Source organism: Salvelinus fontinalis, chromosome 1 (genome assembly GCF_029448725.1).
Source record: "Salvelinus fontinalis isolate EN_2023a chromosome 1, ASM2944872v1, whole genome shotgun sequence".
Lineage (NCBI taxonomy): Eukaryota > Metazoa > Chordata > Actinopteri > Salmoniformes > Salmonidae > Salvelinus > Salvelinus fontinalis.
Genome location: NC_074665.1, coordinates 98,828,149 through 98,856,108, shown reverse-complemented (window position 1 = coordinate 98,856,108; position 27,960 = coordinate 98,828,149). Strand labels below are relative to the sequence as shown.

General features: G+C 47.5%; 2 protein-coding genes across 6 annotated transcripts; both read right to left on the bottom strand.

Annotated features, from left to right (window-relative positions):
• Positions 1–1,000: 1,000 nt before the first annotated feature.
• Positions 1,001–18,056, bottom strand: LOC129865104 (SANT and BTB domain regulator of class switch recombination-like). Of its 5 annotated transcripts, none has more exons than XM_055937617.1 (22): positions 17,721–17,941; positions 16,896–17,047; positions 16,044–16,233; positions 15,600–15,684; positions 15,155–15,396; positions 14,614–14,672; positions 13,556–13,716; positions 13,388–13,474; positions 13,054–13,164; positions 10,626–10,749; positions 10,281–10,433; positions 9,186–9,340; positions 7,538–7,655; positions 5,807–5,839; positions 5,434–5,533; positions 3,922–4,010; positions 3,812–3,840; positions 3,660–3,733; positions 3,267–3,355; positions 2,246–2,337; positions 2,122–2,147; positions 1,001–2,078 (listed from the first exon to the last, which is right to left on the bottom strand). In XM_055937617.1, exons 2-22 carry the CDS (start codon positions 17,043–17,045, stop codon positions 2,068–2,070), a joined length of 2,178 nt encoding a protein of 725 aa, XP_055793592.1. In that variant the 5' UTR covers positions 17,046–17,047; positions 17,721–17,941; the 3' UTR covers positions 1,001–2,067. The 5 variants fall into 5 exon arrangements, with proteins under 5 accessions (XP_055793592.1, XP_055793595.1, XP_055793583.1 ...); XM_055937620.1 differs by having other exon boundaries at positions 1,001–1,971; XM_055937608.1 differs by lacking the exon at positions 17,721–17,941 and adding an exon at positions 17,952–18,056 and having other exon boundaries at positions 1,001–2,147.
• A 225-nt stretch (positions 18,057–18,281) lies between these two features.
• On the bottom strand, positions 18,282–27,698 carry LOC129865095 (peroxisomal membrane protein PEX13-like). Its single transcript, XM_055937582.1, has 4 exons — positions 27,260–27,698; positions 26,010–26,785; positions 25,599–25,721; positions 18,282–19,968 (listed from the first exon to the last, which is right to left on the bottom strand). The coding sequence occupies exons 1-4, from the start codon at positions 27,334–27,336 to the stop codon at positions 19,556–19,558; spliced, it is 1,389 nt and encodes a 462-aa protein (XP_055793557.1). The 5' UTR covers positions 27,337–27,698; the 3' UTR covers positions 18,282–19,555.
• Between the last annotated feature and the right edge of the window lie 262 nt (positions 27,699–27,960).

Below are 27,960 nucleotides of genomic sequence, written 5' to 3'. Positions count from 1 at the left end.
AACGTACAAAATCAGCAGGGGATCAAATACTTTTTTCCCTCACTGTACTTGTTTTATTTCCCAGAGTCTTCTTCTCTCTCGGGATAAAGGACAGACACTTCAACCTGATTATACATTTTGACTGTCTGTGTTGCCACGTACAAATGTGTTATTCATTGCGTTTCTATTGGCTATAGCAGTAAAGGCTAAATTCAATGTTTCATTAAATTATTTTTTTGAAATATATTCATCCTAAAATTCCAAATCAAATGGCTAAATGATCCATTTTAAACCATCTTAAAACAATTCCATATGTTCGCTTAGTAGATATTGCGATTTAAGGGCTTAGACCTTGACTTGCCTCAAATAAAATACCTAGAGGTTTTAATAATATGCGTTACCCTTCTTATCAAAAGCCCATATTTTCCATTTGTCTCAATTTGATAATTTTCTTTCTCTGAGGGCAAGACAGCCAGAGTGAACAGCACAAACAATAGTAAAACAATGTCATGCAATCTAGGTGAGGTGGGTGTCCTTGGTGGAGTCAGTGGGGTAAAGTGGATTTGACAGGCAGAAACTGTTCTGTAGTCCATGTGAAAGACAATGCTGCCATCTAATGGACAATAATGGCATTTTAATAATAACCAGTGCACAGAATTTACCACGAACAATTAACTGACGGCCTACCGCGACCAAACCATAACCCAGACGACGCTGTGTCAATTGTGTGCCGCCCTATGGGACTCCCAATCACGGTCGGTTGTGATACAGCTTGGAATCGAACCAGGATCTGTAGTGATGCCTCTAGCACTAAGATGCAGTGCCTCAGACCGCTGCATCACTCGGGAACCCACTATAATTACCTGTGTACAGAAACTTACCACAAACAAATAATAACTGATTGATTTTCCTTCTGTGATATTATAATGACATCTAATGGAGAGTAGTTGAACTGAACAAAATGCCCCACATGTACCTGCACCCTCATGCAAGACACAGAAAAGAAGCTCAGGCACCGATAAATGGTGGGAATGTAACTTTTATTTCTGACTGCCTAGTCCACCCATGTCCTCTTAGTCCCAGTACTGTGCGATACTGCCAACACAGACAGATATAGAAATAGAAACAACGGGCATTTCATTCACCATCCTCTACCTACTGCTAACCACTCCTATTACTCACCACAAGGTAGCTTCTATGTTAAAGTATATTATATTCTATGGCATACAGGTTTAGAGCTAGGTGACCTATTGCATTGTAATATACAGTTAATGGGAGGTAGGAGATGTGATCGTTACAAAGTCACCAGAGTCAGACGGGCTGGACTGGGTTCTAAGTGGGCTACAAAGCCCTACGGCAAAACCAGGCCTCCTGAACTAAAGACGACCAATGCAGGACCAGGGCCTGTATTTATCAAGTGTCTCAGAGTAGGAGGGCTGATCTAGGATCAGGTCTCCCCTGTCCACTCAGTATGTTCTAAAGTATGTTCTAAAAAGACAAACTGATCCCAGATCAGCACTCCTACTCTTAGGCTCGTTATGAATACAGGCACAAATATTACCAGGGGCACAGTGGAGCAAGCAAGGTGGGGTTGAGAGGTTTAGCTGCTGCCAGGTTGCCAGGACCCATTTGGGTCAGTTTGATCCACTGAGTTCTCACATGAGGATCTCTCTCTTCCTCCCTCTCTTCCTCCTGTCTTCCTCCCTCTTCTCGTTCCAGTATCTATGTGGTCCTCCGCTCTTCCTCCTGTCTTCCTCCCTCTTCTCGTTCCAGTATCTATGTGGTCCTCCGCTCTTCCTCCTGTCTTCCTCCCTCTTCTCGTTCCAGTATCTATGTGGTCCTCCGCTCTTCCTCCCTCTTCTCGTTCCAGTATCTATGTGGTCCTCCGCTCTTCCTCCCGTCTTCCTCCCTCTTCTCGTTCCAGTATCTATGTGGTCCTCCGCTCTTCCTCCTGTCTTCCTCCCTCTTCTCGTTCCAGTATCTATGTGGTTCTCCGCTCTTCCTCCCTCTTCCTCCCTCTTCTCGTTCCAGTATCTATGTGGTCCTCCACTCTTCCTCCTGTCTTCCTCCCTCTTCTCGTTCCAGTATCTATGTGGTCCTCCGCTCTTCCTCCCTCTTCCTGTTCCAGTATCTATGTGGTCCGAGCTTGGCTGAAGCGTGGCTTCCCTCTGAAAGAAGACAGAAAGGGGGTACAACTAATTCAGAAAAGGGGGAGACAGACAGAGGAGGGTAGGGGGAGACAATGTGTGTGTGTATGTATACGTACCTGAGGGTTTTCTCAGGGCCACTCTGTCGTCCACTGGCCTGGGAGGAGGACTTGAACTGGGCCTCTAGCCTGGAGTAGATCCCTGCTGCACGCTGGAACAACCACAACCACACATTATACAACCAGTGACAACCACAACGGGGGGGGGGGGGGGGTGGTGGTGGTACGCCAGTGACAACCACAACGGGGGGGGGGGTTGGTGGAACGCCAGTGACAACCCCAACGGGGGGGAAGGGTGGTACGCCAGTGACAACCCCAACGGGGGGGGGGGGGGGGGTGTTGGTACGCCAGTGACAACCACAACGGGGGGGGGGGGGGGTGTTGGTACGCCAGTGACAACCACAACGGGGGGGTGTTGGTACGCCAGTGACAACCACAACGGGGGGGGTGGCGGTACGCCAGTGACGACCACAACGGGGGGGAGGGTGGTACGCTAGTGACAACCACAACGGGGGGGAGGGTGGTACGCTAGTGACAACCACAACGGGGGGGTGTTGGTACGCCAGTGACAACCACAACAGGGGGGTGGCGGTACGCCAGTGACGACCACAACGGGGGGGAGGGTGGTACGCTAGTGACAACCACAACGGGGGGGAGGGTGGTACGCTAGTGACAACCACAACGGGGGGGAGGGTGGTACGCTAGTGACAACCACAACGGGGGGGAGGGTGGTACGCTAGTGACAACCACAACGGGGGGGTGTTGGTACGCCAGTGAAAACCACAACAGGGGGGGGGAGGGGTACACCAGTGAAAACCACAACAGGGGGGGGGGGGTACACCAGTGACAACCACAACGGGGGGGGGTGGTACGCCAGTGACAACCACAACGGGGGGGTACACCAGTGACAACCACAACAGGGGTGGGGGGGGTACACCAGTGACAACCACAACGGGGGGGGGGGGTACGCCAGTGACAACCACACTATACACACACAATGTAAATGAAGTTTCATGTTTCAACGCTCTAGTGTTTTATCCCCTGCTAAAAATAAAGGTGTAATCGACTCAGTAAAACACACCTCTTTAGTGTCCTTGGACTTTCTCTGTTCCTGATCTCCGAACCTGATCTTAGTCAGATGACCAATGATCTCCACCATACGCCGCTGGTCTGGGGGGGGAGGGGGGGGGGGAGAGAGGGGAAGGGAGGGGGAGGGAGAGAGAGGGGAAGGGAGGGGGAGGGAGAGAGAGGGGAAGGGAGGGGGAGGGAGAGAGAGGGGAAGGGAGGGGGAGGGAGAGAGAGGGGAAGGGGGGGGGAGGGAGGGAGGGAGGGGGAGAGGGAGGGGACAATTAGAATACATTTACATTTACATTTACATTTAAGTCATTTAGCAGACGCTCTTATCCAGAGCGACTTACAAATACACACATCTATCGTAACACATCCACACTAAGTTAACTGAGGCCTGTGTTACCTTCCTCTCTTTGGGCATCTTGGTTGTAGCGGATGGAGCGAGAGCTGTCCCATTTACTCTTCTGGGCACTCACTCTGGAAACACAAACCATTTCAAACAGATACAGCGGTGAAATAGATGAAGAAGCATGTAGTTGACGAAGTTGAGCTCACCTAAATGGAGTGTTGTCCCTCGAAGGGGTCTGTAAACAACCAACAGAATTTGGAAAAGTAAGAAAATTGGAATTATTTAAGTCTCAGGTAAACGAGTGAAGCACACTCACTTTCTCCACTGCTTTCTCTTTGCGATGAAAATTAGGTGAAGACATCTGCCTCTTCAAAGGTTTGCTCAACTTCTTGGCCTTCTTAGCAGCTAACAATGAACACATAGAAAACCCCTATGTTGTTACAACCATAAGCAGTGTACACATACATTCATGATTCAATTACAACTGATAGCTCATAGCTGCAGACAGATATCAAAGTGTGGTCTTATGACATAGGGAGAATCTCGATTTGATTCCTTGCATCCTTGCCTCCTTCTCAAAACCCTAACCCTAACCCCAAAAACGATGCTTTACATATTTGTTTATATTTAGCACCAGCCTATTGCTAGTTACCCATTCTAAAACTAACTGGAGCTCTATGTTCAGGGTGTCAGTTATTTATTCTACTGTTGCAGTCGACGTGTACACGGTTGAGTCGTCAGCGTACATAGACACACAGGCTTTATTCAAAGTCAGTGGAAGGTCATTAGTAAAAAAAGGAAAACAATAATGGCCTTAATCGGCTGCCCTGCGGAACACCACACTCAACTGAATTTGCATGAGAGAGGCTTCCATTAACGAAAACTCTCTGTGTTCTATTCGACGGGCAACTCTGTGTTCTATTCGACGGGCAACTCTGTGTTCTATTCGACGGGCAACTCTGTGTTCTATTCGACGGGCAACTCTGTGTTCTATTCGACGGGCAACTCTGTGTTCTATTCGACGGGCAACTCTGTGTTCTATTCGACGGGCAACTCTGTGTTCTATTCGACGGGCAACTCTGTGTTCTATTCGACGGGCAACTCTGTGTTCTATTCGACGGGCAACTCTGTGTTCTATTCGACGGGCAACTCTGTGTTCTATTCGACGGGCAACTCTGTGTTCTATTCGACGGGCAACTCTGTGTTCTATTCGACGGGCAACTCTGTGTTCTATTCTGTGTCCCCCCCATGTCTGAGGGCACACCGTCTTCTAGGCTTAAATTGAAGATGTGGCCAACAGGAGTCACAATGTATTCCACTACAAATCTTAGCAATTTACCATCCAGGTTGTCGGTACCAGGTGGTTTGTCCTTATTTATAGATTAGCAGCCATTTTGTTCACCTCTTCCACACCCACTTTGTGGAACTCTACACTACAGTGCTTGTCTTCCATTACTTGGTCCATTATGTATGAATATGAAGGCTCAGCATTTGTTATTTGCATGTCAGGCCTAAATTTGCTAATCTTGTCAACAAAAAAGTTATTAAAGTGGTTGGTAATATTAAAGGGTTTTGTTATGAACAAGTCCTCTGCCTCAATGACAGATGAGTTTGCTTTTTTGCCTAGAATTTCATTAAATGTACTCCAGAGCTTCTTTTTTTTCATAGTATAGTTTCTTCTTTTAGTTATGTGATTTCTATATTTAATGTATGTTTACCACTCTGCTGTGTTGTCAGACATATTTGCTATTCCCTTTGCCTCATCCCTCTCAGCCATACAGTTTTTCCAATTAGAGTATAAACCAATCAGAGAGCCTAATTACTCTACCTTGTTTCTTGCTGGCCTCCTCTTCATCTCCCACCTCATCCTCAGTGACCTCTGACCCCGTGGTATACTCCTCATCCTCAGAAAGCAGCGTCTGCTGCCTCTGACACAGGGCAGAGGAGGGCATATCAGGGTTTAGATAAGCTGGTCCCAGATCTGTTTGGTGTCCAGCCTAACACCACTGCTCATTAACTAAGCATGAGGAGTTGGCATGGTAGCACAAACAGACTGGCCCTCAGGCTTCTGGTGGTACAAAGGTATACTATGTCACTACTGTAATATGTCACGTCAGACACACACACAAACACACGTATACAGACACGGATACACACACTGCAGCACAATTACATTTGGAAACAATAAACGTTGATCATACCAGTTGCCGGCTCCAGTTTTTCAACAGGGAAAACTGCAAAGCAATAGGTTGAGTTAGTTAGACTCTATTTGAAACAGGTTGAGTTAGACTCTAGTCTATTTGAAACAGGTTGAGTAAGACTATAGTCTATTTGAAACAGGTTGAGTTAGACTATAGTCTATTTGAAACAGGTTGAGTAAGACTATAGTCTATTTTAAATAGGTTGAGTTAGACTATAGTCTATTTGAAACAGGTTGAGTTAGACTATAGTCTATTTGAAACAGGTTGAGTAAGACTATAGTCTATTTTAAATAGGTTGAGTTAGACTACAGTCTATTTTAAATAGGTTGAGTTAGACTATAGTCTATTTGAAACAGGTTGAGTTAGACTATAGTCTATTTGAAACAGGTTGAGTAAGACTATAGTCTATTTTAAATAGGTTGAGTTAGACTACAGTCTATTTTAAATTATTTATTTTATTTTACCGTTATTTTACCAGGTAAGTTGACTGAGAACACGTTCTCATTTGCAGCAACGACCTGGGGAATAGTTACAGGGGAGAGGAGGGGGGATGAATGAGCCAATTGTAAAGTGGCGATGATTAGGTGACCATGATGGTTTAAGGGCCAGATTGGGAATTTAGCCAGGACACCGGGGTTAACACCCCTACGATAAGTGCCATGGGATCTTTAATGAGCTCAGAGAGTCAGGACATCCGTTTAACGTCCCTTCCGAAAGACGGCACCCTACACAGAGCAGTGTCCCCAATCACTGCCCTGGGGCATTGGGATCTTTGTTTAGAGCAGGGGAAAGAGTGCCTCCTACTGGCCTCCAACACCACTTCCAGCAGCATCTGGTCTCCCATTCAGGGACTGACCAGGACCAACCCTGCTTAGCTTCAGAAGCAAGCCAGCAGTGGTATGCAGGGTGGTATGCTGCTGGATAAATAGGTTGAGTTAGACTATAGTCTATTTGAAACAGGTTGAGTTAGACTATAGTCTATTTGAAACAGGTTGAGTTAGACTATAGTCTATTTGAAACAGGTTGAGTTAGACTATAGTCTATTTGAAACAGGTTGAGTTAGACTATAGTCTATTTGAAACAGGTTGAGTTAGACTATAGTCTATTTGAAATAGGTTGAGTTAGACTATAGTCTATTTGAAATAGGTTGAGTTAGACTATAGTCTATTTGAAATAGACTATAGTCTATTTGAAACAGGTTGAGTAAGACCATAGTCTATTTGAAATAGATTGAGTTAGACTATAGTCTATTTGAAATAGGTTGAGTTAGATATTCCTATAGTCTATGACTCCACAAATCAAGTGCAGGTCGACGTTAATTGTCATCAATCTTGCCCTGGAGGCAGAACTGAGTGATTTCCGAAGATGGGCCAGCTGCAAAGTCAAAATTGGCTATATCGTAAAAATTCTTTAAAACAAAAATGTGCTTTTTGGTCTTATTTAAGGTTTTGTTTGATTATGCATTAGAGTTAGCAGTGTGGTTTAGGTTAGGCATTAGGCATTAGGGTTAGCAGTGTGGTTAAGGTTAGGTTTAAAATCAGATGTTCTGTAGCTAGTAGACAGATGTGTAGCCAGATAGGTATATCATGGAGGTCTGGTTGCCATTGTAAATAACACATTTGAGCAAACACACTAAAGTTCCTAAAAACGTATCATTCTACTTGTGAGTATGAATTTGACCTCAATTAACTTGCCTGGATAAATATATAAATAAATAAGTTGTAAACTCACGGTGGTGCCCTCTACTCTCTGAAGCCCCGGCTCTACCAGGATGTCACAGTCCAGTACCCGCTCCCCTCTCTCCCCTCTCTCCCCCCTCTCTGAACCACTGGAGGGGGAGTCTACAGGCCTGGCACATAGATACACAGAGAGAGAACAAGGGAGTATCACTAAACACAAAACCTGTCATAAGATACACAAATACACACACAGTTTCTTACCCTGTCTCTGGTAGGGGTGTGTTGGACACACACACAAAGTTTCTTACCCTGTCTCTGGTAGGGGTGTGTTGGGGACACACACACAGTTTCTTACCCTGTCTCTGGTAGGGGTGTGTTGGGGACACACACACAGTTTCTTACCCTGTCTCTGGTAGGGGTGTGTTGGGGACACACACAGTTTCTTACCCTGTCTCTGGTAGGGGTGTGTTGGGGACACACACACAGTTTCTTACCCTGTCTCTGGTAGGGGTGTGTTGGGTACACACACAGTTTCTTACCCTGTCTCTGGTAGGGGTGTGTTGGGGACACACACAGTTTCTTACCCTGTCTCTGGTAGGGGTGTGTTGGGGACACACACAGTTTCTTACCCTGTCTCTGGTAGGGGTGTGTTGGGGACACACACACAGTTTCTTACCCTGTCTCTGGTAGGGGTGTGTTGGGGACACACACACAGTTTCTTACCCTGTCTCTGGTAGGGGTGTGTTGGGGACACACACAGTTTTTTACCCTGTCTCTGGTAGGGGTGTGTTGGGGACACACACACAGTTTCTTACCCTGTCTCTGGTAGGGGTGTGTTGGGGACACACACAGTTTCTTACCCTGTCTCTGGTAGGGGTGTGTTGGGTACACACACAGTTTCTTACCCTGTCTCTGGTAGGGGTGTGTTGGGGACACACACACAGTTTCTTACCCTGTCTCTGGTAGGGGTGTGTTGGGGACACACACACAGTTTCTTACCCTGTCTCTGGTAGGGGTGTGTTCGGGACACACACAGTTTCTTACCCTGTCTCTGGTAGGGGTGTGTTGGGTACACACACAGTTTCTTACCCTGTCTCTGGTAGGGGTGTGTTGGGGACACACACACAGTTTCTTACCCTGTCTCTGGTAGGGGTGTGTTGGGGACACACACACAGTTTCTTACCCTGTCTCTGGTAGGGGTGTGTTGGGGACACACACACAGTTTCTTACCCTGTCTCTGGTAGGGGTGTGTTGGGGACACACACACAGTTTCTTACCCTGTCTCTGGTAGGGGTGTGTTGGGGACACACACACAGTTTCTTACCCTGTCTCTGGTAGGGGTGTGTTGGGGACACACACACAGTTTCTTACCCTGTCTCTGGTAGGGGTGTGTTGGGGACACACACACAGTTTCTTACCCTGTCTCTGGTAGGGGTGTGTTGGGGACACACACACAGTTTCTTACCCTGTCTCTGGTAGGGGTGTGTTGGGGACACACACACAGTTTCTTACCCTGTCTCTGGTAGGGGTGTGTTGGGGACACACACACAGTTTCTTACCCCGTCTCTGGTAGGGGTGTGTTGGGGACACACACACAGTTTCTTACCCTGTCTCTAGTAGGGGTGTGTTGGGGACACACACATAGTTTCTTACCCTGTCTCTGGTAGGGGTGTGTTGGGGACACACACACAGTTTCTTACCCTGTCTCTGGTAGGGGTGTGTTGGGTACACACACTGCCTCTCTGTGTAGTAGCAGGTCGTTGAGTAGTCTGGTCTGGGCTGAGTTTACCTGGTGGTCCCCAGTACAGTCTCCACTGTCTGACGCATTCACTATGTGGTCCCGCATCTTACAGCCCTGAGACACACACACGCCGTTTTGACAAGATTCAAGTGTGAAATGTGTCAAATCTGTATTGTGTGAGATGCAAACTATTCAAAGCATGGTCACCTCACAACTCCAAGTGTGTGTCAGTGTGTTCCTACCTTGGGGATGCCGGTGGGGTCAGTATGTGAGTGTTTTCCTACCTTGGGAATACCGGTGGGGTCAGTGTGTTCCTACCTTGGGAATGCCGGTGGTGTCAGTATGTGAGTGTGTTCCTACCTTGGGAATGCCGGTGGGGTCAGTGTGCTCCTACCTTGGGAATGCTGGTGGGGTCAGTGTGTTTCTACCTTGGGAATGCCGGTGGGGTCAGTGTGAGTGTGTTCCTACCTTGGGGATGCCGGTGGGGTCAGTGTGTTCCTACCTTGGGAATGCCGGTGGGGTCAGTGTGAGTGTGTTCCTACCTTGGGAATGCCGGTGGGGTCAGTGTGAGTGTGTTCCTACCTTGGGAATGCCGGTGGGGTCAGTGTGAGTGTGTTCCTACCTTGGGAATGCCGGTGGGGTCAGTGTGAGTGTGTTCCTACCTTGGGAATGCCGGTGGGGTCAGTGTGAGTGTGTTCCTACCTTGGGAATGCCGGTGGGGTCAGTGTGAGTGTGTTCCTACCTTGGGAGGGCCGGTGGGGTCGGTGTGTTCCTACCTTGGGAATGCCGATGGGGTCGGTGTGTTCCTACCTTGGGAATGCCGGTGGGGTCGGTGTGTTCCTACCTTGGGAATGCCGGTGGGGTCAGTCTGTTCCTACCTTGGGAATGCCGGTGGGGTCAGTGTGTTCCTACCTTGGGAATGCCGGTGGGGTCAGTGTGTTGCTACCTTGGGAATGCCGGTGGGGTCAGTGTGTTGCTACCTTGGGAATGCCGGTGGAGTCAGTGTGTTTCTACCTTGGGAATGCCGGTGGGGTCAGTGTGAGTGTGTTCCTACCTTGGGAATGCCGGTGGGGTCAAAGCGTAGTGTCCTCTGGTTGCAGCAGGGGTAGATGCCCGTCCCGTGCCAGCCCTGCTCTGTCCCCATGCCCGGGTACAACACAACCTCTGGGTGATACCGACAGTGGGACAGCTCTGCACACACAAACGCCTGGAGACACACACACACACACACACGTCTGGATGCATTACACAATGCCTGGAGTGCACATGCACACACGCAAACAGCCCCCCCCCACCTGTTGGCAGTGGGAGCAGGTGAGGTGGTTGACAGCCCCCCCCCCCCCCCACCTGTTGGCAGTGGGAGCAGGTGAGGTGGTTGACAGCTTCCCCCCCCCCCTACCTGTTGGCAGTGGGAGCAGGTGAGGTGGTTGATGGTTCCCCAGATCCTCCAGTAGACCAGCACCCAGGACTTCAGCTCCTCATACAGTCCGGTCATGTAATCATGGACCTCCCATCTCTTCTGCCTACAGACCAGAGGTAGTGATACAAATGACTCTCCTTTATTTTGTCCATGTTTCTCAAAGCAGCTCCACCACAAAACCATGTTGGCCAGCCTGGTCTTTGGAACCAACTCAGTGGCCTTGTGGTTAGAGTGTCCACCCTGAGATTGGAAGGTCAGGAGTTCTGCTTGGAACTCAGCATTAAGGAGATAGATTGGCCCTGTGATAGACTAGTGTCCTGTCCAGGGGATGTACTGAGGAGATAGACTAGTGTCCTGTCCAGGGGGTGTACTGAGGAGATGGACTAGTGTCCTGTCCAGGGGGTGTACTGAGGAGATAGACTAGTGTCCTGTCCAGGGGGTGTACTGAGGAGATAGACTAGTGTCCTGTCCAGGGGATGTACTGAGGAGATGGACTAGTGTCCTGTCCAGGGGGTGTACTGAGGAGATGGACTAGTGTCCTGTCCAGGGGGTGAGGAGATAGACTAGTGTCCTGTCCAGGGGGTGAGGAGATAGACTAGTCTCCTGTCCAGGGGGTGTACCACGGACAAACTTAAAATGGTTCACCCACACAGACAGTGTAGTGAGGCTGAAGAAATTAGACTTGTCACCTAAAACCCTTACAAACTTCTAGATGCACAATTGAGAGCATCCTGTCGGGCTGTATTACCGCCTGGTACGGCAACTGCACCGCTCACAACCGTAAGGCTCTCCAGAGGGTGGTGAGGTCTGCACAACGCATCACCGGGGGCAAACTACCTACCCTCCAGGACACCTACACCACCCGATGTAACAGAAAGGCCATAAAGATCATCAAAGACAACAACCACCCGAGCCACTGCCTGTTCACCCCGCTATCATCCAGAAGGTGAGGTCAGTACAGGTACATCAAAGCTGTGACCGAGAGACTGAAAAACAGCTTCTATCTCAAGGCCATCAGACTGTTAAACAGCCATCACTAACACAGAGAGGCTGCTACCTACATACAGACTTTAAATCATTGGCCACTTTAATAAATAGATCACAAGTCTCTTTAATAATGCCACTTTAATAATGTTTACATATCTTGCATTACTCATCTCATTGGTATATACTGTATTTTATACTATCTATTCTATGACGCTCTGTCATAAATTTGTGTGTATTAGGTAGTTGTTGTGGAATTTGTTAGATTACTTGTTAGATATTACTGCACTGTCGGAACTAGAAGCACAAGCACCTCTCCGACGTGCCCCTCTCCAACGTGCCCCTCTCCAACGTGCCCCTCTCCAACGTGCCCCTCTCCGACGTGCCCCTCTCCAACGTGCCCCTCTCCGACGTGCCCCTCTCCAACGTGCCCCTCTCCAACGTGCCCCTCTCCGACGTGCCCCTCTCCAACGTGCCCCTCTCCAACGTGCCCCTCTCCAACGTGCCCCTCTCCAACGTGCCCCTCTCCAACGTGCCCCTCTCCGACGTGCCCCTCTCCAACGTGCCCCTCTCCGACGTGCCCCTCTCCAACGTGCCCCTCTCCGACGTGCCCCTCTCCAACGTGCACCTCTCCAACGTGCACCTCTCCAACGTGCCCCTCTCCGACGTGCCCCTCTCCAACGTGCCCCTCTCCGACGTGCCCCTCTCCAACGTGCCCCTCTCCGACGTGCCCCTCTCCAACGTGCCCCTCTCCAACGTGCACCTCTCCAACGTGCCCCTCTCCAACGTGCCCCTCTCCAACGTGCCCCTCTCCAACGTGCACCTCTCCAACGTGCCCCTCTCCAACGTGCACCTCTCCAACGTGCCCCTCTCCAACGTGCCCCTCTCCAACGTGCACCTCTCCAACGTGCCCCTCTCCGACGTGCCCCTCTCCAACGTGCCCCTCTCCAACGTGCACCTCTCCAACGTGCCCCTCTCCAACGTGCCCCTCTCCAACGTGCACCTCTCCAACGTGCCCCTCTCCAACGTGCCCCTCTCCAACGTGCCCCTCTCCAACGTGCCCCTCTCCAACGTGCCCCTCTCCAACGTGCCCCTCTCCAACGTGCCCCTCTCCAACGTGCCCCTCTCCAACGTGCACCTCTCCAACGTGCACCTCCCCACAAATCCCAACCAACAACTTTCCGGGACACGTCCTCTATTCATTTGAATGTGTTGACAGTTGGAGAAATTGCTTTGAGCTGCGCTGAGAATTCAAAAAGTATGAAAGCCAACGTTGCAATATTCTAGAACACTGCTGTGCGTATGGCGTCCAAATGCGGTACTCTGAGAGACCCTTTACAGTCATGCACGATTACATTTGACATATGGATGGCCACAGAGGGAATCAAACCCACAACCAAGGTGTAACTGGGTGGTACAGGACCTGCTGTGAGTGTAGGTGATGTCTCCTCGAGGGTCGATGTTGATCTTCCCTGGGATGCAGGAGATCTTCCTCTCTGTGTCCTTGGTCAGCAGTTTCAGGCACAGACCACATCTGGGAAAGACAAGTTGCAGTTCGGTGGTTAGGCGAGGTTAACACGAGTCGTATTCATTGGGAACCAAACAGAAGAAAACAGACAAACAGGTCAGGATCTACCTACACTTGTCCAGTAAGAAACGCTCATTTTTGTTTTGTGATGCAAAATGTTTTCTGTTGTGTGCCCAAATGAATAAGACCAATGACAGACAGAGCAGTGCATCCCAGAGCTGCCACACACCTGTACAGAGTCGATGCGTTGCCTGGGGAGTCCTGGTTCTTATAGTCAGGATCGAAGAGACACTCAATTTTCTTCTGGAATAACTTACTGAGGAAAGGGAGAAATGAAAGGTGTTGGCTGAAGCGGAACGATCTGTCTACCAGGCCTGACAAAATCACTAGGGTCTACCTTTTGAACTTGTCTTTTCTGTCCATGATGTCGTCTGCCTCGTTGTGGCTGAAGAGGTCAGAGATGTCCGCTGCCAGGTTACTGTTGATGCAGTTCATGTTGCAGGGTGTGGCCACGATGGCACTCATGTGCTTGTGACAGTACTGAATACACTCCTCCACCTATGAGAGGACAACATGTGACTGACTACACTCCTCCACCTATGAGAGGTCAACATGTGACAGAATACACTCCTCCACCTATGAGAGGTCAACATGTGACTGACTACACTCCTCCACCTATGAGAGGTCAACATGTGACTGACTACACTCCTCCACCTATGAGAGGTCAACATGTGACTGACTACACTCCTCCACCTATGAGAGGTCAACATGTGACTGACTACACTCCTCCACCTATGAGAGGTCAACATGTGACAGAATACACTCCTCCACCTAAGAGAGGTCAACATGTGACTGAATACACTCCTCCACCTATGAGAGGTCAACATGTGACAGAATACACTCCTCCACCTATGAGAGGTCGACATAAATAGGTCATTGAGTTTGTTCAATGCCTTGGAAGTCATGTGTCACTTACTTGCAATAAAAGTAACATGTTACAGTTCTAAAAACAATTGTAATGGTAACCATGCAACAGGAAGTGAACCGTTCCAAAGGCCCTTCGTTTTCTGTAACCATGCAACCGGAAGTGAACCGTTCCAAAGGCCCTTCGTTTTCTGTTTGAGACTAAAGTGAAGAGTGAAGCCTCTTTACCTAATTAGCTGATTGGTTTTCTGTTTTTTTCTTGAGGGACATTTTATTCAACGACCAACAAGAGCTCGCTGGGTCATTTACTGTAGCAGAGAGGAAGAGGCGAAGCGGGAGGTCTCACTCCTCGCCAAAAATCGGTCCAAAATATTTTCTTTTGTTGTAAAAGGTTCCCAATAGCCTTTTTCCCAATTTCAGTTCAGCCACTTTGCGTTCGTTCTTCCGCTACAACAGAAAACCAGGGCACCCGAAACGTACGGTACATTGGAACCGGCATAGCAACCCAGCTCCTGCCATTACAACACTTACTAAAGTGTCCATCTTCAAGAACTCGGAGGAGATGAGGATTGAGATCACATTGCTGGGCTCTGTTAACACACAACCAACAAACACCACATAACCAACCAATGTTAACACACAACCAACAAACACCACATAACCAACCAATGTTAGCACACAACCAACAAACACCACATAACCAACCAATGTTAACACACAACCAACAAACACCGCATAACCAACCAATGTTAGCACACAACCAACAAACACCACATAACCAACCGATGTTAGCACACAACCAACAAACACCACATAACCAACCAATGTTAACACACAACCAACAAACACCACATAACCAACCAATGTTAGCACACAACCAACAACCCCCACGTAACAAACCAAACACACTGCCAGGCCAACCAACAAGCACATCGCTATGAGTGACCACATCACTGCCGTCTCCATGGTTATCATTTGATACGCCCAGGTAAGTGATGGTATAGTACTATACAAGCATCAGTGTATGTAGCTACAGTACGTATGATGCGAGAGCATCAATTCAATTCTTTACCGAGTTTGGGTTTGTCATTGTTGCCATCGACGGCCATTTTGTGCCTCTTGACGTAGTTCATGAGCCAGTCGAAGATCTGCACGTCACAGTGCACAGAGATGTCCACCTCCTCCCAGCGCTGGAGGTCAACAGAGAGGTACTCAGCAAAGTAACGCATCTCGTTGATCAGAAGGTCACGGGGACACATGAAGTCCTGCTTCAGGTTCTTAGCCTCGTCACACACGTGGATCACCATATTGGGCCTGCATGGGGAGAGCGATACAGAGATAGACAGGCAGACACACAGAGAGGAATAACTCTTGATTTTTGTAGTAGAGTACATTTGAGTATTTGTTAGCAGACTAAGTTCTTGATCTTGCTCTATGAAACTCTTTGATCACCTTGACTTGAGCTGGACTGATTAACAGTGTATTTCTGTTTGACGGTAGTTAGACCAGGAACTCACCCTTTCCCCTCCTGGGGCTTCTCGCCCTCCTCCGCAGACTCCTCTTTCTCCACCGAGCTACCTCTTGAAGGGTTCACCGCCAGGCCTGGAGAGTGGAGACACCAAACAAGACTGTGTAGCTCACCGAGCTAAAGCCTAGATATTCAGACATGAACAGTCTTCAGGTCTTACTGCCTGCTACATTGGACGCAGAACTTTCGCATCTTGACTGGCTGCATCACCGCTTGGTATGGCAACTGCACCGCCCTCGATCACAAGGACGCTACAGAGGGTGGTGCGGACGGCCCAGTACATCATGGGGCTGAGCTCCCTGCCATCCAGGACCTATATACCCCAGCCATAGACTGTTCTCTCTGCTACTGCACGGCAAGCGTTACCGGAGCACCAAGTCTGGGACTAAAACCACTACATATGCACTAGCACATCAACACCAGTCAGCCTTACCCGTCACTGAGATGGAGCTCTGATTGGTCCGCGTCTCCTCCACGTCTCCCGTGGTGTCCAATAGTGTGGATTTGATGTAGGTGGCCAGCGAGTCCACAGGGGAGGATCCTCCTGCCGTCAGCGCGTTGCATTGGTCGTCCACGTGATGGAACCCTCCGGTGCTCTTCAGCTCCTCGAACCTCTGCGCACACTGAAGGTAGGCACGACAACCACCATGGCAACCATGTCACTACTATACCATGACAACAACATCCCTCAGACCACATCATCTTGGTTCCAGTAACCCCTGCACAACATTCAACAGCAGTCCAGACTAAACTATAGGACAGCTGACCTATTAAAACATTGGTGGGCGCTTCTATTTATCATGTGACACATGTGTACAAGTGCAATGGAAATGTGTTCCTGGCATATCCCAACTCCCCCTGAAACAGACGTGGAGAGTGGGGTCAAGTCTAGGGTCACCAGGTTAAGTGCCTTGCTGAAGGGCACAGCGACAGATTTTTTCACCTTGTCGGCTCTAGGATTCGAACATTAGATTACTGGCTCAACACTCTTACCTCGAGGCTACCTGTCACGCCAAACAGTGACCGTAGGGAGTAAGACAATACAGACAGATCTCAGACCAGGCGAATAGCCTTTTACGATCTCTCCTTGGTTGGAGCAGTGCCTACAGACTGGGAAGCTTGCCTACAGACTGGGAAGCTTGCCTACAGACTGGGAAGCTTGCCTACAGACTGGGAGACCCGGGTTCGCAATCCACAAGGGGTGTTGCACTGTAGCCGTCAGCTACTATAGCTTCAATCAATCAATATGTTTATTGTCCCAATTTGCAGTGCATGTAGAGCTTACCTCCTTGGGTGTGAAGCCAGGGACCAGCATGGCCACGTTGTCCCAGTTGACGGGCTGTGGAACGCTCCAGAGAGAGCTCAGCACCATGTCCAGGACCAGGAGCTGGTTGTCATTGGGGAAGTTGTTGTTCAGGGTGCAGTAACGACTCATGTCTGTCAGCAGGTAAGGGTGAGAGATCAAGGTTGACTCAGCGATATGACATTATCATACATTATTACGTCTGAAGGGTGAGAGAGATCGGAGCATTATTCTGTTAAAGGTAGACTCAGTGAGAGGACACCATCATACAAAAGGTGGAGGCGACTTTATGCGCACAGAAAGCTGAGGTTTCTTCATCATCAATAGTAATGGGACGGTCTACTTGACATAGATACATAAGAATAACAAGAGCATGTATAGAGAGCCTTGACATCCAACAGCATCTCTAAACCAAATTCTGGAATAGGCTACTCCTACTTTGTCCCACCGTTGTCATTGAAAAGCTGACTGTCAGTAGCATACGCGGTGAACAACGTGTAACGGATGTGAAATGGCAACTAGCTAGCCATTTCACATCCGTTACAAACGCACACACATACTTTTGGCTACGTCGATTATCTTCTTGCAACAAGGATGGATTCTCCTCCCTTGGAACGCCCCTTTGTCTTTGGCTGTAGTCGAACTGTCCAACGCAAATTTAATGGCATTTTTGTCAGAAGCTTATTCTAGCAAGCTAGCTACCTATAGTGCACATCACTGTACTAGAAGCTAAATACGATTAGTTTGTATTATAGTTCCAAAATACTTGTAGTATCTAGTTGGCTGTACGGTTATCTTGTATCTTACTGATTCAATGATGACGCCGGATTCTTCTGTGGTCCGGATGATAGGACGTTCGGTGTACAGTAGCCGTCATCCACTTCTAACGCTAATGCTACTAGCTAGCTAGCTATAAGTGCACTCTCTCTGCAGTATCATCCCGGGGACGATTTGATGGACAGACAAGACATTCAATCAGCATTGCATACGGGATAGAAACACCCTAAAACGCTCGTGAATGACATTAAGATAACGAACCGCCAGTCGTTGTAACGTCCCCAAATCTTCTGTTGCATTGATTCCGCTTTTCCGGTGCCGCAGTGCAGCAGCCGGTGCAGTGGTCCCGCGTCCCGGGGTTGCTTAGCGACAGAAGTGCCCTTTTCGGCTAAATCAAATGAAGGGAAATTATTTTGTATCCAGCAGGTGTTTAACCACGTGTTTCACCTTGTTATAATGGACGCATTACATTTTCAAAACAATTAACATCCAATGATATAAAACTAAACAGGTTAAGTTAGTAATGTATTTTTGCCATGTGATGTGTATAATACGTTTTTCATTTCTTAATAAGAAAAAGCCAAAGGCCACTTTTCAGGTTTTGAAAATGTTTATTTCCAAAATAATTGTATTTACAGTTTTTCAGGAGAGTGAGGACTAAAAATACCACTGAAACACCCCAAGATGAGGACCGCTATTTCAGTTCTTACACAGATGCATTCAACAAAACTTCTTGATTTAATATATCTTGATATTGGATAGTTCTATTTTCCAAGTTCAAAACTCCACTTTGAATATTTAGGACATTTTACAGAACATTCAAGATATAGTTGGACCATTCCCGAATTTCAAACAACATTTTACAACCATATTAACACCGATTTAAAACCAAGTCAAGCCTTCCCTTGGAACCAAATCTGAACCTTGATAGTCATTTATCCATAGAAATAGTCTCCAAGTCAATGTTGACATAATAGGTGGACATTGAGTGTACCCATGCCTAGGTCTAAAATATTCCCATCTTCAACCTAGACCCGAGCCAGGAAGTACAAGTAGGAAGTTGTACTCTTCAATTGGGCCTGTGATGTCAACTGACATTACAAAAACAATACATTCCGTTGCATGAGCCACATCAGCTAGCATCATTTGAATAAATGTTTTACATTACCATGGCAACCCAGGAGTTGATAGAACATTCCAAAATACCAGTCAGGCAGCCATTGTGAGTGTACCCATGAGTTTACCAGTCAAATTGCCAGGGTTAGAAGTTCCAAGCCCGTTCTATTCCCATGAATTTATCTTTTAATATCAAACCAACGACATTCACGTGGAACAAATCGGTGAATTACAGAAATATAGTATTATGGCTTTGTCCTGTCAACGTCAAACGATGCAATATTCTCTCAAATATTTGCATCATCTCTTAGCGTACTTAATTTGATCTTAATGTACTCATTCACTGTTAATTAAATAAATCTATATCAAAAACATTTAAATATGCATCATTATTGGGCTAAAATGTAGTGTAACCGTACTGACAAGGCTGTTACAGGATAGGTATTGGTTGGTTTAGATAACCACTGACAAGACATCCAAACCAAGATAGTGTTCTAGAAACACTCAATTCCAGATGTCTGACATAACTACTTCTCCTTTATCCAGGTACTCAATACCTCATATACCAACCTTACTAATTGCTTCCAGGCAGATTAAATGGCAAACCAAAGCCACTGAATTGTGAACATGAATCACCTTCTGGATGTAGATCAAGTGGTTCCCCACTGCTGGACGGGACCGAGCTATACAGAACAGCTCAACAAACCACGTACAGCCTCAACGGATGTGTGTGAAAAGAAATTCCGACATCACAGGTCCATCTTCTCTGGTATGGTGAGCACTGTGCTTGAAGCTGTAGTGGTGCTACACCCAGGCACTACACCCAGGCCCAGGCTGCTGTAACCGGCTGGTGTTTCCCTATACACGCACTCCAGCAGCTCCTCTGGGATAGTTACTGGGACGGCTTCAGCTGGGCCTAGGCCTGAAACCAAGCCTGGGGCTAGAGTTGGCACTGGGCCCGTAGCCAGGTTAGGTTGGAGGGCTTGAAGGGAGGTGCCCAGTGGGTTCCCTGGCTGGGCCTGAACCTGAGCCAGCCTCTCCAGCTCAGCGTGCTTCCTGCCTCTCCTCTTCCCCAGGACCTTGACGTAGTTGGCAGGTATGAGGCCTGTGGTCTGGCCGTCTACACTGGCCAGCAGCCACCCACGCAGCCTGGGTTGATGCTCTGCACACAGGGGAGAGAGAGGATATAACATGGTCATTTAGCACACTTAGTTAACAGGAACACATTCAGTATGTAACCCATTCTGAATGGTGTTCTGTTGACCTGCCTGCTACAGTGCTAGCTGTCTTCCACCCAAGGCCTCCAGCACTCTTTCCCCCTGATAACATATAGTGGTAACCGCAGTACTTCATTTCTAAATCGGAAGGTGCCGGAACAAAAGTGAGTGCAAGAGAGAAGGAGGGGGCTCAGAGGTACCAGAGAAAACAATGAAGTGACCAACAATGCAGCAGATAAATCCTACCGGTATACGCACAGGAAAACCCATCGATTTAAGATGTCTTGGTAAATAATTGATCTAGGCCTACTGCAAAATTAAACCAACTCTAGTAATCTTCTCTAAGTGTGGACCCTACCTCCTTGTTCCCTCTCGTCATTGTGGTTTTACCAAGGCTGCTGTCTACGTCAATTCTCCTCTCTCCCCCTCTCTTTCGAGTCAGAACCCTGACAATCTCCTTTCTCAAGTCTGCGTTACACACACTGATATTTCCACCTGCGGTGACATCACAATGGTGACACTGTAGGAGGGATAGCCTCTAGATGGAGAGAACCCACAGAGAGAGAACCCAGAGGGTATAATGTTTACTGTTCATTTTCTATTGTTTATTTCACTTTTGTTTATTATCTATTTCACTTGCTAAGCCAAAGTAAACATGTTTCCAATGCCAATAAAGCCCCTTGAATTGGAAGAGAGAACAGAGAGAGAGAGAGAGAGAGAACACAGAAAGAGAGAGAGAAAGCGTGGGCTGATGTGAAACATGGTCACCGTACGTGTGTGTGGGGGTGTTACACTTTTGGGCTGTCAAAACCGTTAATGCATGTGTATGTGTGTGTGGGGGTGGGGGGGACCTATATCTCTGTGTGGATGAGTAGGTCTAAGAGTCTGTGGGTTGTATCTGTGACGTTTCTAACCACCCAATCTAACCACTAGCTGTGTGTGAGGCTGGGGGAACCTCCCACGTGCCCCATGTCAGATCCCAAACACTCTGCTACTACGGACCATAGAGAAGGAGTTAAGGGTAGACATCTTGTAAGACGCGCTCTAACACACTACTGCGCCCGCCCGCCCCCCCCCCCCCCCCCCTCCCTATAAGAATGGTCCTGCCCAGGCCAAATCAGGGGGCAGGATAATTAACGAGGAGTCAACTTGATTTCTCTTTGATCGCTCTTAATATCCTTTTTACATTGCAAACAGTGACAATTGTGTTTCATGCCATGAGAAGTACCTGGCCAGTAGGTTCCAGAACGTAGGCATCCAAACTGAGGTGCCGGATCCTGATCCTGCAGTCAGGGATTGAAATTAAGGGCGTCCTGTCGTCTCAAGAACGATAAAAAACTATGTCTGGGACGGTTTAAAACAGACGTTGGGACAGTTACCGGGACGATAGGCCAGAAAAATCTAAAATGCATTCAGCGGTTCCATAGTAAAATGTTTAAACACAAAGACGAGGCTGATGAAACATATCACATGTAGCTTCAAAGTTGATCTATGAATACATTTATATTACAAGCACAGCAATGTGTTCACTCGTCTCATGTCAATGTTCCAAAATTCTATTACAGGAGAACAACGTTCTCAAACGCGCACCTCATAATAAAGCGACAGATGGATATTCAGCCTAAAGGTGGAAACTTAGAGGGAATATCTGAAGGTGCAACAATAGGATTGTGTTTAACTGCCTTTGGACAGCCGCAAGTAGCCCAGTGACGCGAGCCTACCAGACAGGCTAAATGCCCTTTGTGCTCACTTCGAGGCAAGCAACACTGAAGCATGTATGAGAGCACCAGCTGTTCCGGACAACTGTGTGATCAGGCTCTCCGTAGCCGATGTGTGTAAGACCTTTAAACAGGTCAACATTCACAAGGCCGGGGGGCCAGATGGATTACAAGGGCGTGTACTCAAAGTCTGCACAGACAAACTGGAAAGTGTTTTCACTGACATTTTCAACCTCTCCCTGACCCAGTATATAATGCCTACATGATGCAAGCAGACCAGTCCCTGTGCCCAAGTACGCCATGGTAACCTGCCTAAATGACCACCGCCCCATAGCACTCACCTCTGTAGCCATGAAGTGCTTTGAAAGGCTGGTCATGGCTCACATCAACACATCATCCCGGGAAACCCTAGACCCACTCCAATTCGCATACCACCCCAACAGATGATGCCGTCTCTATTGCACTCCACACTGCCCTTCCCACCTGGACAAAAGTAACACCTACGTGAGAATGCTATTCATTGACTACAGCTCAGCGTTCAACACCATAGTGCCCACAAAGCTCATCACTAAGCTAAGGATCCTGGGACTAAACACCTCCCTCTGCAACTGGATCCTGGACCTGACAGGCTGCCCTGAGGTGGTAAAGGTAGGCAACAACACATCTGCCATGCTGCTCCTCAACACTGGGGCCCCTCAGGTGTGCGTGCTTAGTCCCTTCCTGCACTCCCTGTTCACCCACGACTGCATGGCCAAGAACGACTCCAACACCATCAAGTTTGCTGACGACAACAGACAACAGCCTGATCACCGACAATGATGTGACAGCCTATAGGGAGGAGGTCAGAGTCCTGGTAATGTAGTGCCAGTCTCTCTCTAAGGAGCTGATCATGGACAACGGTACAGCCTATAGGGAGGAGGTCAGAGTCCTGGTAATGTAGTGCCAGTCTCTCTCTAAGGAGCTGATCATGGACAACGGTACAGCCTATAGGGAGGAGGTCAGAGTCCTGGTAATGTAGTGCCAGTCTCTCTCTAAGGAGCTGATCATGGACAACGGTACAGCCTATAGGGAGGAGGTCAGAGTCCTGGTAATGTAGTGCCAGTCTCTCTCTAAGGAGCTGATCATGGACAACGGGAAAAAGAGGGCTTAACACGCCCCCATTCACATCGACAGGGCTGTAATGGAGCAGGTCAAGTGTTTCAAGTTCTTTAGTGTCCACATCACCAACAAACTAACATGGTCCAAGCGCACCAAGACAGTCATGAAGAGGGCATGACAAAACCTATTACCCCTCAGGAGACTGAAAAGATTTAGCATGGATCCTCAAAAAGTTCTACAGCTGCACCACCGAGAATATCCTGACTGGTTGCAACATTACTACACACAGATCATAAACGTAATGTTATCTAGCGAGCCAGCCATCTAACGTCAACTAGCAGTAAGCTTTAACTTGCAATGAAAATAACTGACAAAATTAGAAAGGTATAATATCTGAATCTAGCTAGACTCTTATCCGTATATATGGATGAACTCTTCACGGCAGACTGCAAACCCCTTCATTAAATAAGAAGTCCTGTGTCATTTCCCTTGCGTAATTTAACAATTGTATTCGTATTTACAGACGGCATACAAGTTCATTATTAAAAGGCACATGAAAGTTCACATGTTCAAGACTGCATTTCCGAAAAAAAAAAGAAAAAAAAAACGCATTTCAATTTTTTTATGTTTATGATCAAACGTCTCTCCTGTGAAGTAGTGACACGCGGCATACATCTAGTTTCCTGAAACGGGGTCACCTATGGTATTCTAGACAATATGGTATCTTACTGACCTGAACCAAACACATTTCTGCTTCGCCCTGCAACACTTCCTGTCTGGGTGTTGTGCGCATGTGAAGAGCTGAATGACCGGTTAATTTCTGCTTCGCGCTGCAACACTTCCTGTCTGGGTGTTGCGTGCATGTGAAGAGCTGAATGACAGGTTCATTTTTAGAAGCGCTGTGCACAGGCACGTTTGTTTAATTTACTCTAAATGAAAGTCTACTGAAGTGAGATTTTGTCCTTGTGTTTTCTTGGCTATTGACATTGTTTTGTTCTCAAGCTAGGTTGTTATTCTATGTTGGAGTTTTAACTGCTAGGGATACTAGTCAGACTATGGTTGGAGTCCAAACACAAAGTAGACAACCCTCAGCCCTAAACCCTCAGCCTTTGAATGACATTTTACATCGTCACATCCAAGTGTACCTCAGCTATGTTGACTAAATGACACTTCAAGGCCACCAGAGTTTGACACATGACTACAGTTTGCATTGAATTGTGGGTCATATCAACCCCACAAGCGATTAAAGTAGTTCACTTGCTCCCTCGAGCTGAATCGACGGCCGAGGGGGTAACGTGTGTGTGAATTGGACCTCTACTTAAGATGGCAATCAAACTGCATCTGGTTTCGACAGGGATTCCCCTCCGAGGGAAGTGGCTAGCGCGAGGGCTGGGGGGGGGGGGGGTAAAATGTGTTTGGACTGCAGCCCTCTATCTCACAGGCACAAACAAGACAAGTCCCATTAGCACTTTAACCTCCTACCCTTAAGAAAGGGACAGGTGAACGAACATTGGTTAAAAGACTTAGATCACAAAAAATGAAATTAAACAATACACCACATGACATCTTACTAGTAATACATGTATTGTTTTAGAAACATTACAATTATATAATGGATGTTTGTCTGTTCTCATTAAGATGAAAAAGTTTTGTTTAACTAATTAAGTTGATGTAATATTGACTGTATTTGTCTCAGAAATACACCAATGACTTTAAAAAGCATTGCAAATTACCTAGATCCACGTTGGCATATCAACAAATAAAAAAATAAGCATTTTACATTTTGGGACGATTTATGTTCAGTTGAAATTGCACTTTGGGACAGTGACGGAAAAAGTTAGTCGCGAGCCCTGCCTGCAGCACTGGGTAACCCTGAGAGATGGCAGTAGGCTCCTTCGGCATCTCAAGGTTAATCTGGTGGCTCCAATGGCTTCCTGGTTTAGAACAGTGTTTCTCAACTCCGCTCCTCCAGTACCCCCAGCAGCACATGTCCCAGGCAAACTAGCCTAGTAAAACAACTCCGCTCCTCCAGTACCCCCAGCAGCACATGTCCCAGGCAAACTAGCCTAGTAAAACTCAACTCCACCATGTACTTCACATCAACAGAGTTGAGCGGAGACGAGAGTATGGACTGTATTTCCGACTACATCGAGTCGCTGACAGTTGATACCTGTAAAAATGAAAATTCTTTAACCCTTACCTTTATAATAAAATGTTAATCTAATACAACCACCGACCGTTTCCTCGTATTAACTGACAGCGACTAGATGTAGTCGGAGGTACACTCCGCCCACTCTCGTCTCCGCTCAACTACGTTGATGTGAAGTTACGGACAAACATACAGACAAACATACAGACAAACATACAGACAGACAAACAGACAGACAAACAGACAGACAAACATACAGACAAACATACAGACAAACATACAGACAAACATACAGACAAACATACAAACAGACATACAGACAGACAAACAGACAGACAAACATACAGACAAACATACAGACAAACATACAGACAAACATACAGACAAACATACAGACAAACATACAGACATACAGACAAACATAGCTGATTCAACTCATCGAAGGCTTGATGACTAGCTAACAAGTTGAATAAGGTGTCCGGGGCTACAATTTTTGTTTAATTAAAAGGTGAACTGTTGGGGGTACTGGAGGCCTGGAGTTGAGTAACACTGGGTTAGAGCATGGTGCTGGTTGTGGGTTTGATTCCCCCCTCTCCTCCTGGTTTCTTACCTTTAGGAGCCAGGTTGAGCATGTCTCCAGCATTCAGTGAGAGCTCCTCCTCCGACGCAGCTGTGAAGTCATACTCCGCCCTGGCAACCACATGGTCATCCTCCCCACTAGCCCAGTTGGTGACTGCATAGGGATTTAATCAATCAAAATGTAATTATATAGTCCTTGTAGGGAATATTAATGAAGTAAAAATGTAAAAACATCCTTTTGGTAAGGTGCTGACTAACGTAACAAACAAAATGCATGTAGCATACTTCTCTTATGAGCATACACAGAGCCAGAGTAGCAGTGTATGTTCAGATTAACCCTGACCCATCTGTTTGAGGTCGTGAAACTGTGGTTAACAGACAGGCAGTCAGAGAGACAAAGGATATACAGGAGAGCCCACACACAGACAGTAAGGGGCCTCACCGCTCTCCTCGGGCCCCTGGGCGGAGCTCAGCAGCTTCCAGATGAGATAGGGCCCTCCTAGGACCACAGCCAGAAAAAGGAAGATGGGCCACGACTTGACCGCTCCGGCTCTGGGGTCTTCCATTGCGGCTCCAGCACCTCTGGTCGCCAGAACAGCTCCTTCACTGTCTGCCCACAGGTCCTCCACCTCACCGTCACGCCTCAGCCCCAGCATCCTCTGTATGCGGCGGTACAGGTAGCGCAGGGTGCGCACCAGGGCAAAGGCCGACAGAACCTTAGTAAAGTGCATCCGTAACCGTGTCAGGTGGTTGGCTACATCCAGCACGGCTCGGAAGCTGTTGTAGACGGCCGAGAAGGTGGCGTCCATCATCATACTGACCGAGGTGAAGGCCTGGACGATGCTCTCGATGGACTGGAAGGCGCCACGGCTGCTCTCCTCTGCCTGTTGGACAAACCGACTGGGCGCCACGTCTTCACCACCGGTTTGGCCGAAGCGGCTGTAGCCCAGGCTCCCACCAAGGCCACCACCGAGCCCCCCTCCCATGCCATAGCCACCACTGTAGGGACTGTAGGGGCTGTATGCTCCACCGTAGAGGCTGGAGCTACCATAGGGGTTGTGTGAGGAGCCAGGGAAGGAGCCGTAGGAGGGACGGTAGGGCTGGATGGACTGGACAGGGCGAGGGGGGACAGGGGGCACCATGCGGGTCAAGACGGGAGGACCTGCGGGACCAGAGAGGCCGGAGGTGGAGGGACCTGGTGGGGCAAAGTCAGTTGACCTGGTGGATTGGAAAGAGGGGCATAACTTATAAAACAGTGAACATTCAAATCAATCACGTGTTCGTGTTGTCAAAATGTTAAAAATAAAAACGCCTCAACTAGTTTCCTTTGGTTTCGTAGTTAAAGAGAAGTCTGAGCACTCTAGGTGTGTTTAACGTAGTGCAATGGGTTACGTCTATTAGCTAACGTTAGCTAGATAACAAACAAACGACATGCCAGTCACAGGTAACGACGTTAGCTAACTAACGTTACAATAACTAGATTGGAACTCGGTGGGCACTTTTGGTTGAGTTATTATCCAATAACAGTCCAATACTAAACTATTGTCAAATATAGAAATCTAGCTAGTTCTGTCCGTTAGGCAAACGCAAAACAACAAGCTCCGACCTAGTTAGGGCCTGGGCCTAGATAAGAGGCTAACGCTAGCTAGCTAACTCATACATAGTTAGTCAAGTAAGCAATAACTTGTTTACCGATAGTTAACTGGTGCACTCATGGCTGCTCCTGGAATCCGCCTTTCCCACGGTTTAGGAGGAGGCTGCGATGCCATCGTACAAATTGTCTGAAGTTACACCGTTTTTAACCGTTTTTCCTTCACTTCCCCGTAGTAACTAGCAAATTGCTACCGATCTAGCTCCATGGCTGACTCCTGTGTGCCAGACCAAAATAATCAATAAGACGATACGGAAAACGTTTTAAACAATACATAATTGGTTTAAAAGCATAAAGTCAGAGAGGATGTATTTTATAACGCATTTGATATTGTATTTTCATTCTTGCTGGGCAAGTTTAACGTCTCTGAAGTCAGCAACTTTGTTGTATCTTTTCGGCGTTGATTAGTAGAGCCTAGAGGGCTCTGGCTCCATTGCATTATTCCGTTCCAAGTCGTCCCGAGGCTGATGGAGATAATACTAAAGTATCGAAGATGAGGTGGGACAGTTTTTTCAACTGAGAGAACTGGGAGCGAAAATACGCAACACCATTGGTGTATTTGCCTGACAGAACCAATACTAATACAACTTTTGTCACATTTATTGTCCATGTCAAATGATCTCAATCGTTAATTTTTTTTAAATATAAAACGAGGTCTATTTTTTAAAATATAGATCATTGTATTATTTATGATATTCTGAATGCCAGACTGCTATTTTACTGCTGTTAACAATGCAAAAAA

Coding starts and splice junctions, on each gene's coding strand:
- LOC129865104 (XM_055937608.1), bottom strand. CDS start 17,045: ATGAGTCGTTACTGCACCCTGAACAACAACTTCCCCAATGACAACCAG. Junction 16,234..16,895: donor CTGGCTTCACACCCAAGGAG/GTAAGCTCTACA, acceptor GCCTACCTTCAG/TGTGCGCAGAGGTTCGAGGA. Junction 5,534..5,806: donor AAAACTGGAGCCGGCAACTG/GTATGATCAACG, acceptor GCCCTGTGTCAG/AGGCAGCAGACGCTGCTTTC.
- LOC129865095 (XM_055937582.1), bottom strand. CDS start 27,336: ATGGCATCGCAGCCTCCTCCTAAACCGTGGGAAAGGCGGATTCCAGGA. Junction 26,786..27,259: donor AGTGCACCAGTTAACTATCG/GTAAACAAGTTA, acceptor CCAATCCACCAG/GTCAACTGACTTTGCCCCAC. Junction 19,969..25,598: donor GCTCAACCTGGCTCCTAAAG/GTAAGAAACCAG, acceptor CCCTGTGTGCAG/AGCATCAACCCAGGCTGCGT.